Source organism: Aulostomus chinensis, chromosome 16, assembly GCF_037954235.1.
Source record: "Aulostomus chinensis isolate RoL2024-O1b breed Wild chromosome 16, RoL_Achi_v1.0, whole genome shotgun sequence".
Taxonomy (NCBI): Eukaryota; Metazoa; Chordata; class Actinopteri; order Syngnathiformes; family Aulostomidae; genus Aulostomus; species Aulostomus chinensis.
Genome location: NC_141335.1, coordinates 23859070 through 23872199, shown reverse-complemented (window position 1 = coordinate 23872199; position 13130 = coordinate 23859070). Strand labels below are relative to the sequence as shown.

Below are 13130 nucleotides of genomic sequence, written 5' to 3'. Positions count from 1 at the left end.
TGGACGAAGCCGATAAGCACTGGAACTTTGTATTCACTACCCACGTGAATGACGTTCCCTGCGTCCACATCACATGTTTAGATCAGAACACAACTGGAGAGATTTTATTTTGAAACATTTTAGAGAAGCTGCTCTTCAACAGCAATGACCTGTTTTTTTGTTTGTTTGTTTTTTAACTTCTTTAAACAAGGCATTCATTTATTTGACTGACAGCAAGTAAGGAATAAAGTTCACAGCAGAAAGGTTTAGACCCATAGCATGTCTTATACATGTAGACATGTTTCAACAGGAGCTCTCTCTCCTCACTCTTAGACACACGCCCAAGTCCAGAGGTCAGATCATTACCAATGCACTCATGGATCATAGATACAGCCCTCATAGTCATCCTGCCTTCATCATTCCCCTCTGACCTTGTCCGCAGCTGCACTACCTCTCATCTTTATGATTTGAAAATGACCTAATCCTTCTCCTTCACAGCCCCACCATTCCCCATAGACTCAACACAAGTATTCCATCATTATAATTATTTGACCATCCATATTAATTGACAAATTTGTCAGTAAGATCTATTGGACCATCGCTCACGCGCACGCTGCAGTGCTGGGAATCCCACGAGGGCTCTTAGATTCTCGCCATCCAGTTGCTGGTGATGATGATGTTTTCCTAAACATTTAGTGTCTATCCAGTGATGTCACAGTTGTTGCGGCTGCTGTGGGAGGTTATTGACATTTTCCCTTACTTTGATAGAACAATGCTTGCTGAGGAAATACAGCCTTAATATATTCCAGGCCTGTGTTTAGAGTTGTCATTTGCAAAATGTACTGGAGAATTTAAAATCCATAAAGCCTGGCCTCCTCTTTCAGAAAGATTAGATATGAAAATATTATAGAATAGAGTATGATGAATGAATTGTGTATTTTCCTCCTGAAATCATTGCTGCCTTTTTTTTTACTTTTCTTCTTTTAAATCAGATAGCTTTGTGCTCCTGCACTTGGTGGAGGAAGCTGGCAGCAACAGCTCAAAGCTTGTGAAAGTCAAATGCTGTCTCTTTCTGTTTGAGAGAACAATTTTTGAAAATGTGAGCTAAAATACTCGATGCCTGGAGCATGCTGTTCTCCAATTCAGCTCTAATGTGTGAAAAAAGTGAAGCACACGCTATATTTGTTGAATTAACATACAAATTGCTGATTGCTGATTATCTTATGTATTTTTTCAAAATCTAGCAAGACGGTATTTTCATGTCAAAATGTTTTATATTCTGCACTACATACAGCTTTTGAAACAACTGTGTGATGTTTTTGTGATGAAATAACCAGGCAGCTCACTAGAATGTTATCACTTCTATTTAGTCATGCTGTGCAGAGCACTCTTGCATGATTGTGTACATAAGCGTTTACCAAAATCTGTCGTGTGTTAAGCAATATTAAGCTGCCTCCACTGACTATCTTATCGCCCTTGTCGTGATTCTTATGGCATCTGACATCCACCAGCCCTGGGAAGTGAGACTTTGAGTCCAGCACTTTCTCCAGGCTTTGGTCGTAACCATAGTTTCTCAAAGCCGATGTCAGGCTTTTCCTTTGATGTATGGATGGAGGCGTTTTGTTCAAAGGGATAACCTTTTCTGTGCACTTCTTTGAAATGATAATTCACCATCTTGCTGCAGGTGGAGCTGCGGCTCGGGGTCAATCAAAGTCAAATGGAGAGAGCTGCTCACAGCTTTAGCGGTGTAGCCGGTGCCAGCGCCTGGCTGCTGCGGTCTGCCCCGCCACCGACACAATCTCTACCTCCGCTGAAGGGAGTGGACACGTGGGATGTCACAGTGATGGCAGACTTCAAGCAGCAGAGCTGAGGAGCTATGTTGTCATGCCGGTGAAGGGTCTCGGGATGTTTACGTGTGGTTGGGTGTTTACACCGCTCTGACTATAGTTGCCTGTCAGACCCACGCTGAGTTCCTCCAATGTTTTTCCAGGCGGCACATTCAGTGTACCAGTGGTGAGGGGGACGCAGGTGTGGGTAATTACATCAGCAATAATGCCTGGATATGGTCCACCTGCCTCGAAGTGAACCCTCGTTCCAATCCAGTGCTGCTGACAACAAAGGAGACGAGCGCTCGCTGATTATGGCTTTGATGATGCATCTAGAAGACTGTGTTGTTTTGTAGGGGGATATTTCTGGCTCAGGAATAATTCACTGGAATTATTCAATCTCTTCAACAGTGTAGAATCAGGGAATGATCACACACACTACACTTGTGTCATATCAGACAGTAAATCATAAACATGCACAAAAAACACAATATTACATTGTGTGTGTGTGTGTGTGTGTGTGTGTGTGTGTGTGTGTGTGTGTGTGTGTGTGAGAGATCAATTCATTGTACCCGGTGACTGTGATGGAGTGGTGACCTGCCCAGGTGCCCTGTCATCTGCTTCCTGCCCAATGTGACCTTGAACGTTAGCAAATGAGGGTAATTATGAGCCATCTCAGCCGATAGATATGAGTTCTGTATATTAGCCAAGCGTTTAGGATTCTGCTTCGGCCAGTGGCTCTGTAACGAGGCAGCACACACAGCTCTCCACTGGGCCTGGGCTCCAGCTGGAGCAGACATGCGAGGGCAGCCTGTCCCTATTATTGTTTGTGACAGAATCAAGAAGGAAATGCAAGTAGCGAAAGTGCGTGAGTTGTGCCTGCACGTCTGATTCTGCTGGCAGCGCCCCCAATGTAATTATGAGCATGGGTGGCCAGCTATGACAGCTCATCTGTTAGCCAGCCAGCAGGAGTCTGGGGCACCCGGTGAGCCCTGTGCCAGAATGATGAGCCGCAGATATACATATATTACAATATTCCTCACACAAAATGTGAGTAAGGGACACTTTCATCTGTTTCCATATTGCTCACTAAAACTGGCACATCAGCTGCAATCTGACAGCTCTGCATAAATCGTTTTTCTTAGCACTTCATGCGCTATGCTAATGAGTTACAAAGACGTAGGTTGATCCCCTGGCATTATTATTTTAATTAGTCTCATCGCATCGCATGTTCACACCTTAATTACAGCTCAGTGACATTGGTTTGGAATTGATTAGGTGACATAAACAAAGTGTTCTGCAGATGATTTTAAGGAAATGATTTAAATTAGATATTTATTAGACCTCCTGTACATTAGGAGGAGATTTCATAATCCTGCAGTATAAAGTGACGTCTTTACAGTCCCGGTGACCACAGAGAGATTTGAAAATAATGAAAGGATGACATGGAAAGATACTGAACACGATCGTTGCGATCTGTATTCATATTAGTAAGCTGGTACACAATGTCGAAATAAAGCTGTTTAGTGTAATGTAGCAATTGATTTTTAAATAGGCTTTTTTACATTGAACCTTTCATGTCCGTTGAATTTCCATCTTTACCCAAAGCAGGTTGGATTTGACTAAACACAGCTCAGGAGGTGAAAGGTCAAACCGGGTCAGGCCTTGCTGTGCACACCACATTTCTGTCAGGATGACCATCCCCACCAGATGCATCCGGGGGACCCAATCATATTTTTGCTCACCCTTTGACAAAGGCCGTCCAATCAGGGATGAGTAATGACAAGGCAGGCTAGCATGCAGGGACCCCAGCTTTCTAATTAGTCTTCCATTAACTTTTTCAACCTCGGTGGCTGCAGGGAGCACACTCAATACACTCAACACACACACGCAGACACACACACACACACACACACACACACACACACACACACACACACACACACACACAGCCTCAAAGCAAAGTATTGAACCTCCTCTACAAAATCTAAAATGAAGCATTTAGTATCAGTGCCCTTCCAAATGAAGCCTCCTTTCACACTAATTAAGTAGCTTTTTCTTACTTTCCTGTGGTACCAGTATCGAGCACAGGGACAGCTGCCTCATTCTTTGTATACCAAACTTTTTTGTGTTGTTTTGTATGTTACCTTCTGAAATATCCAGCAGACTACAACTTACCAAACAACCAAACAAATGTTTTTCTCTGCAAGTGTCATCACTTGGGATCGTCATGAATTGTGAAGCGGAAATGATTAAAAATGTGATATTTACGTCTGATACACTCCCCCCAGGTGGCTTTGACAGCAGGCTGTTCTAAATCAAAACTCGCAGAGTTCAATTTTTAAAATGAAAAAGTCAAAGATCACCTGTTTTTTTATTTATTGTACACAGTCAGGGAGTAGTAGCCTGTAGTGTTGGTGTGGATACGAACAGAACATCATTGTCTGGTATCATTCGGCGTCCTGGTCCAGCTGATATCTGTCGGAGATCATACTCGTGTGGAATAAAAGAACATGCGAGACCGTGGACATGCTGACAGTGTAGCCCCACTGCAGGCAAACTGAGAGAGTTGAGACTTTTGTCCAGATTTCTCTCAAATGTTAATCATTTTTCCTTTCTTTCCTTCATGTGCATCAAAATTTCTCCACTGTAACAAAAAAACACCAGAAATCTCATGATCCCCCTAACAGAGGGGATGAATGTTTTAGGACATGTACGAATGCTACATTTAACATCAATGGATAGTGATTTTATTACCCCCCCCGACACACACACACACACACACACACACACACACACACATGCGTTTATGTCAGCAACGCAGACAAAGCTGTCATACACCAAGTCATCTCATTACTCATGCAGCACGGTCCCTGGTTTGGGTCCATGCCAGAGGGACCAACCCGACGTATATGACAGAAGAACCGCAGTAATCCCTCGTATTAAGTCATGTACAAAACATCCAGTCGTACACAGTGTGTGTGTTTGTGTGAGTGTGTATACACGCGCACCAACAGTTCTTTGTGTTTCAGTATAACGGATAAATTCATGATTCATCCTGATTCACAGTGGGCAGTCAGTTTTAGAATGGAGCTCCACAAAAGACTAATGGAAATTCCTGGGGAGCTGCTGTCCTGTGGCCTTCCAGCACGCAGTGATACGCACCATCTTGGCATATTATCATTTTTCACACAATCTGTTTGTCAGCCATCCCGCAACTTCAAAGGCGACTCAAAGCTTTCTTTCTCATTTTGGCGGGTTGAGAGAGTGAGTCAACATTTTACGAACAAAGCCCCCTCTAGACATCCAGCAAAATAAAATGTTACCATCCTGGATTCAGCTCCTAACATTTACTCCAAAGCATGGATCATAAACTATTAATAGATATATGTGTGTATGAGCACCAGGAGGGGGTCTCTTTGAATCTGATGCTTGTGTTGGGCAGGTCAGGGATGAGGCTGAAGCTCTTCAGCTCCCTATCCTCCTCCATAACAGCACTCCCATACATGAGGTATGAATGGGGGGTTAGGGGGCAGATAGCTAGTGTAAAATTGCCATTATTCAGTCAAGCGATTATCTACTGCCGCGGTGTGTAATGCATCTCTGCAGCTGAGATGAGACCCGCGCGTCTAAAGCTCCGAGGAGGAGAAGGGTGAAAATAGAAGATGTGACCTCTTTCTCTGCAGTCTTTCAACAGTCCAGTGAAGGTTTTAGACATATTATCACAAGGTGGGACATGGAAATTGCTAGTAGAAAGCTTTTTTTAACTGCTGTTTTAATTCAAACTCATTCACAGAATGACTTACAATATGTTAAACATAATGAAAGAACACAACAGTCGCTCAAATGCTCACATTGCTAAAAACTGGTGTCATTTCTCTAAATGAATCCTCCCTACGTGCATTGAGGGAGAAAGACTGTCCGAATTCTACGCAGCTGACATATTGTTCCATATTATCAGTCAGAAATGACACTTTTGCAATATCTTATTAAAGCCTTTGTTTTAATTAGAGTAGCAGCATGATTAATATGAGCAACAGCGCGGTGGAGGTTCTGTCTGTCCACCCAGAATGTAAGAGTCTGAAGCTTTTCAGATGAAATGACACCAGAGATTCCTGAGACTTTGACGAAAATGAACAGTGTGTAAAATAAGCAGGCGTGCATTTCTGGGCGCATCTGCTCTCTTTCTCATGGCCATCAGGGGGCGACTTTGAGCTCCCTTGATTGACAAGTTTACGTCTCCATGGTGCGTTTAAGGTCTCGTTCATTTGCCTCAAGTGTTCTGCAATACAATCAGATGTTCATGTAGTACATGATTGTCGAATACATTTCAACATCTGTAATGTCTTTCACTTTTCAAAATTGCTTCATTTATTTCATTACTTTGGATACTTTCAAGCTTTTGAGTTATTGCTTATTTTTCATTTTCATCATCGCACACCTTCCCTGCATCAACACCCATTTGCAACCAAAATGCATTTAGCTGTAACACATGTATCCGTCAGTGTCGCCTCCGTTTAAACTCCCTCATATAATCATATTTCCTGTTCTGCAGCCAACATTGAAAAATAAAGCACGGTTAGTGTTTATTATTCTCACTGTGTTCTTTTTTATTATCTGAAGGTTAAAATGATTTAATAGTCTTTCAGTTACATTACATGAACATCACATGGGCTTTGCACCACAACAGCCAGTAGCACTGTCCTCCACTGGCCTCCCTCCTCTAAAACCATCATCCATCTTGGTTTTTAAGACAGAAGAAGAAGCACAGTCCATTTTTTTTTCAAGTTCTTCAACTCAACAAGGCAGTGGAGTTGTTTGAGATTTCAGTATCAAATCTACTCATTTCTCATTTTTCTTTTCTGAATTTATGGCTTATTTATGGCCGTATTCCACCTACTAGTAGATTAGAAACGTCTTATTTGTCTTTTTAATTTCCGTAATTTTCATACTAAGTGAAATCATTTTTGAATTGCTCATTAATTTTGTAATTTCATGTTCTTGCACTTTCTGTGATACTGTGGAGAACCGCTCGGCTCTCACAGTACACCCATTCAATAATGCTTATTCTGATGTAATGTGCTGTAATATTTGCTAGAAGCCGCCTCAGCGGGGCTCGTTGGGGTGGTCTTGATTGGGATGGTAACTAATTAACGTGTGTGTGTGCGTGCGTGTGTGTGTGTGTGTGTGTGCGTGTGTGTGCGTCCTGCTGATGCACACTATAGTTTTAATATCTAAACTTGTCCACTTGGTTTTTCCATCATCTAATTCACTGAGCATCCACAACTAATTACTTTTCCGTCTCGTATTCTTTCCTGCAGATCACACGGGTCATTTTCTGCGTCTTCCTTGAAACAGACTTTGCCATCTACAAGAAGAAAATGTCTGTCATTTTTCAAGGTACGTGTATTAACTAAAATTGTCTGCACTGCATAACATTAATACTATATCATTATATTTCCTCTCTTGCTCATTGCAGTTTGGAGTTGAACTCATTCAACATTTGCTGAATAATTGATATGCTCCACTCAAAGATTTTGTGCGTTAGATGATGTCACCACCCACTTAATTGACTGTTTGTGTTGAAATGGACAGCTTTGCAAATGTGTGTATCTCATGAAACTTCTGCAGAAGGAGATATCTTGTCGTTAGTTTAACAACTTGTGGGCTTAGGAAGGTGACACCTTCAAATATAAACACACTCAAAGCACCTGCACTGCCTTGTGGGAGACTGGCAGCAAGAGTTTACGCTGACAGCTGGTAAAACAAGGGTCTGCAGATCGCAGTAGTTCCACCGCTTGTCGCTGAAAACCCAATCCGATAGTTTTCAAAATTGTTGATATTCAGCTGAGAATTCAATGTCAGATTTGATTGACTATAATCACGGCCCTCGGCAGCAAATGTCTTCTGCAAGAACTAAAAAAAAAAAAAAAAAAATCAGGGCTGCATAGCAACCACTGATAGTCCTTGGTTACTCTTTCTCAATTCTGTCTGTGAAATAAACAAACATCTGTTATCTTCCACTCCCACTCTCTCCCTCTCTCAATTCCCTCCCTCCATTCACGCCATCATCTTTTTTTTCGGGGGCCACGAGCAGTCACCAGCTCTGATGGGGGCTCCATGGAGGATTGAGTTGAATAGCTGGGGACCCAAAAGAGGCTGGCTGGCTGGCTCCACCAGCCTGAGCATTACCTCCCATTTACCTCACGTCTCCATCTCCACCTCCCCAACGGAATAGTAGCTCTCAGGCCTTCATCTCGCTGCTCCCAGATGGAGAGTGTTTTGTTCCCTGTGTGCTCCCATCATCTGTCCTGCTCCCCGCCCAGGCTCTTTCCTGAAAGATTACATTCTAGGGAGAGACCTTAATTATATTGCCTGCCCCCCCCTGCACCCAGCGCCCGTCTCATCATATTAGTGCCCTGAGATGAGAATCTGGAGCTGTTGTTCTCCAGTTATCACTCTCACCATTTACAAGTGCTGTCAGTGGATAACTGCCCTACATCTCTCCATGACTAGGAACAGGAAAGAAACCAAACAACCGTCTGTGTGTGTGTGTGTGTGTGTCACAAAGGGAAAATATCAACATATAAGGGCTTATATTATTAGATAGAATTCTGTATGAGCTACATCATTTACCAACATGCAGTGAGTTGCTAATGAGGATGGCAAAGGTCAGGCTTTGATTAATTGTGGGGTCGTCCCATAAGGCTAACGCGGCGCACACCGTGGTGCCAGCTCAAGTGCCTTTCCTCATCTCACCGTCTTGTCTTTCACGTGCACTCTGACCTCCTGGCTACAGGCCCCCTTCATCACTGCTCAGTGTGCATGTGTGGGCTGAAGAGGATGTTAATTCCATTATAGACCAAGTGGCTAAATAAATTAGACATTTTCCGGCCAGGGTCATTGTCTGGAGAGAGGCAGGCGAGTTCTTCACCCCACCTACACCTGCTCCAGTCTTTCACCTTGTTCGCATGTTCAGATGTTTCACCACACTGTCTAGAAATGGAAGCTACAAGGTAATATCATCACTTGGGCTGTGATTGTGGAATACAGACACTTTGGTATTAGCTGTACGGTGTTAATGAGTTTAGCAGCAGTCGAAAGGTGTGCTTTAAAGAAAGAAATGCTGATTGGTATGATTGCATCACGTAGGGAATTCGTAAGCCTGTCGTGTGAAAAGAGATACATTTATCCTGCCAGGAATGACAGCAGTGACTCAGAGGCTGTGAATTAACTCCGCAGGTGTGCTGAAGCGCTATGAGAACATCTCCTCATCCTCAGTGCCAGAGAGCGTTGGGTAGTTCTTGCAGTGACACTGAATGCATCGCACAGAGGACGGAGACCATTCTGTCTCCTCCAACATCATCAAGATTCCAGTAACCTTCCCTCGCACTGACCCTCCCTAGTCTCTCCCCCGCTCACTCTCACTTCCACCTCTCCTTGTTCCTAGTCATTACCTCATCCTTCCATGTTCTAATTCTTTAGCTCAAGGAGAGGCGGAGCTTCTCTCCTGGCTCCTCCATCAGCTGCGTTAGCTCCTATGGTGTTGTGAATAGCAGCCTTGATCTCTCTGTAATTTGCGTGTGTGTGTGTGTACTTGCATCTTGCATCTTCCTTCTGATATCAGTTTCAAATGTGTCAAGGGCTGATGGTATTTTTATTTATTGGAGTCTCACTTTTCTCATTTTTCATCCAATTGCTGCTTTCCTCATATTCCAGCAATCTGTCAAGTGACAGTGTCTGCAACAGGAACATGTAAACAGGACATTTGCATATCGGAAATTGCCTCAGTACAATGTGATGTCACACCAGCTGCCATTATGTGCGACAGACAAAATATGGTTACATTTGGCTGGGAAGGGAACTAGAAAAGTGGCCTGTACTGACAAGAATACTCATACACACCTGCAGACAGGGACATCAAGCATGGTGCACAAACAAACATAACACTGTGTGTGTGTGTGTGTGTGTGTGTGTGCATGTGTGTGTGCGTGTGCGCGCGCGTGTGTGTGTTTGTGCGTGCGTTTTCCAACACTGAGAAACCTTAGACGAGTTGGGTGGTATGTGCTCAGGGTTCAAACAGACTCACGAGTGGAGAAGCTGTCTGATGAGATATGACAGGAGAACCAGACCCTTGTTGTGTAGCACCGTACAGCTCAGGGATCGCTCCACTTGTTAAGAGCTCTAACTTCAGTAAAAGAGGCCTCTCAGACACACAAATACTGAAATATGCAAATCAGTAAACAAGCTGATACACACAGAAACTACAGCGTTTGCCTCTGTAGTCCCATTCACCATCCATTACCCACTTTGCCCAGCTGAGCTCATAACAAGTGAGGCAATGACCTGTTCATTACTTAGAAGTCATAAACCACACACACAGACACACACACACACACACATACATAAAGGTGTTGTGACAACTTTGCTAAAACGGTTAGAAAAGTATCAGTTTTGCTTTTAAGAGCAAACAACACTGGAACCCCCCCCCCCCCACACACACACACACACACACACACACACACACACACACACACACACATATATAATATCCAAAGAGATGAATAGTTGATGTCATTAGCATGTAGCTCAGGAGGGCAGGATGTTGTTTTGGTCAGGTGCTTTAGCAAAAACATGCCAGTGACCTTCAATTGAAATAAAGTCTCTTTTTTTTTTCAGAATGTTGTCAGAAGCTCCAACCCCGCACTTTTTATGTTTTTGTTATTTCATGGTTTTTTTTCTCAATTTTGTATTTTTTATGTTTTTGCCGGGGAGAATGAGCACCCTTGAAAAATTCAGTGTCATAACCATTAAAATCAATTTAAGAAACTAACTACGAGGGGGGGGGAAAAAAAACACCTTCTGTAAACAGAAATGTAAAGGATCTATTAGAAAAATCAATAAACGCTGCAAAAAAGAGAATAATTAAACCCATTAATTGATTAACAATCGTAATAATGAGATGAGTGTATTATTCAGATTGGTTCATAGTCCTTCATTTATCCTGCCTTTCGTATTATTTTCAGGCATGGAGGCAATCAGGCAGCTGTGGTTGTGGAGAGTAAAAGTATGTTGAAATTGATTCGGGCTGTACTTCTCCACTAATATGATCCGGGTGGCTGCCCACAAGCTGGGCTCCATCTCTTCTTCTCTTCTGTCAGCCTTAGTGCTGACAGTATGAACACAGCCCGCAGACCTGCAGCGGCTGCTACATTCTCTCACACTCTTTCTCCGACTTTGCAATCGACATTTATTTACATGGCACTTAATACACTTGATTCCCCCAATCCCACAACCCACACACCTACACCCACATGTCTGTTGGAAAACGAATACCCTCCACCCCCCACTGCTTTGGAAGAAGTGGAGCCGCGCTACGCACACACTGCTATCACACGCACACTTGTAATTTGTTGACGGAGGATATGAAGGGCTACTGGAACCCCGTGAGGGGTGAAAATGAAGTCTGCGCTGGTTTCACTAGGTTTTCCCTGGTGGTCTGGAAATGAGGAGACCATGGTGTGTTCGTGAGCCTCTCAGACTACAGCTTTGGCAGATGTGAGGATTTAGTTTCCTCCTCATCTTATGTGAAAACAGTTATGCATAAATTGCATAAATTGTCAAAAATGTCCACATCCTAGCTGCTTACAGGCACAATGCTGGCTGGACATGGTCACTTGTAGATCATTTAGAGGTGAATTTTGTGGGTGTCGAAATCCATTTTTGTTCGTTAAATTGCACACACTCATGGTGCTAAAGTGAGTTGGAAGGGATTTAATAATTTTAGATTTGTGATGGGCATAACATGAATTAACCCCAAGCTGTGTAACTGAATGTAACCGCATGTAAAGAGGAACTTATGGTAGATTATGACATGCCCGCAAGGATGCCGTGACCCACTAGGAAGGAGCACTTGAGGTCATCTGCCAGGAGATTACAGATGTCTGTTACTGCACCCGCTGCCTCCAGCACCTCCTAGTCCTCTGTCCTCGCAACAACTCCGTTTGACTGGGTGAGTCGAGGATATATGAGCGGTGGCGGTTCTGGTTCATTTGATGCTCAAGGCGAGATCACCCCACCCTCGAAAGCAGGACACAACACAATCACCTATGTAAAACATTGAGCTATCCTAGAAGAAAAACACAGATATAAAAGTGTACACACAGTAACTTTTGAAGGAAAAGGAAGTTCTGCGGTGGAGGGACGTTCCCTGAGCCGGGGACACTGGGCAGCTACAAAATAACAATCGTTCACGATAGTGATTCTCTCTGTTGTGCATCTGGTAGACAGGATGCTATGGACACAACGCATGTTCACATTTATAGAACTGACCAAAATTTTGAACTATGAAATGTTGGAATTTTTCATCTCGTCATCTCTTTTGGTGTATTGAAAGAGTAAACAAGCAATAACATGTGAACTCCTTGTATAATTGTGCTGTTTTGGGGGTTTTTTTAGCCGCTGGAAACAAAGAGTCATTTAATGTGATTCCAGACTAATTCACATACATTTCCTGTGTTGACAGCAGTGTTGATCAGTGCTAATAATGTTGCAGCATGTGACATCCCATGTTTCCATTCTTGCGCTATTGTTGTACTGTATCCATAGGCCTGCCTTTGTTTCCCCAAGCAGGGTTAGATTAATGCACTGTACTCTTTTATTCAGTGTTGTACAAAAGAAAAGCCTGTCGCCGGATCCGTAGGGAGCTCTGATGGTTACACTTCCACAGAACAGATGACAACAGCCTTTCATCAAATCTAATGCTGGCTTTTTCTTTTTCACAACCCGAAACACACCCTAGACAGACTTGGTGCATATATGCCCTCACTTATCCATCCACACGAATATTGAGATACACATACAGTACATGCGATGGCTCAAATGCTGTTCTGCATGTGTTTGTGTGAGCCCCAGGAGCTCCCTCTCACTTTGCAGTTCCTCTTAAAACAGTATCCAAAGCCTCTCGCTCGTCTCCCACTGTGCAACTCAACTCATCCACCCAGAAACACCGCGGTCTGTCTCTCACAATAGACATAAAGAGAGGAGACAATCAAAGAGGTTTTCTAAGGTGCGGTTGTCCGAGCCAGCCCACAATCTTTCAACAGCATTTCGAGGAAATGTGTGGTTTTTGTGTAATTTATGTTGAGCCTACCAGTACAGCGATTTAATTGAAAAAGAATGTCTCATGAATGTGACCTCTCTCACACACACACACACACACACACACACACACACACACACACACACACACACACACACACACACACACACACAGCCATTTGATGTAATAACTCACCAGATCCAAGGCTGTCTGCCGGTGGAGTA

At 43.3% G+C, this 13130-nt stretch overlaps 1 protein-coding gene across 2 annotated transcripts in view; it reads left to right on the top strand.

Annotated features, from left to right (window-relative positions):
* The window catches only part of macrod2 (mono-ADP ribosylhydrolase 2), a 439675-nt gene that overhangs the window by 395022 nt on the left and 31523 nt on the right, over nucleotides 1-13130 (top strand). For both annotated transcript variants that reach the window (XM_086180851.1, XM_086180850.1), the window contains exon 9: nucleotides 7127-7205. In XM_086180851.1, coding sequence (XP_086036977.1) covers nucleotides 7127-7205 — 79 coding nt within the window. The remainder of the gene's footprint in view (nucleotides 1-7126; nucleotides 7206-13130) is intronic.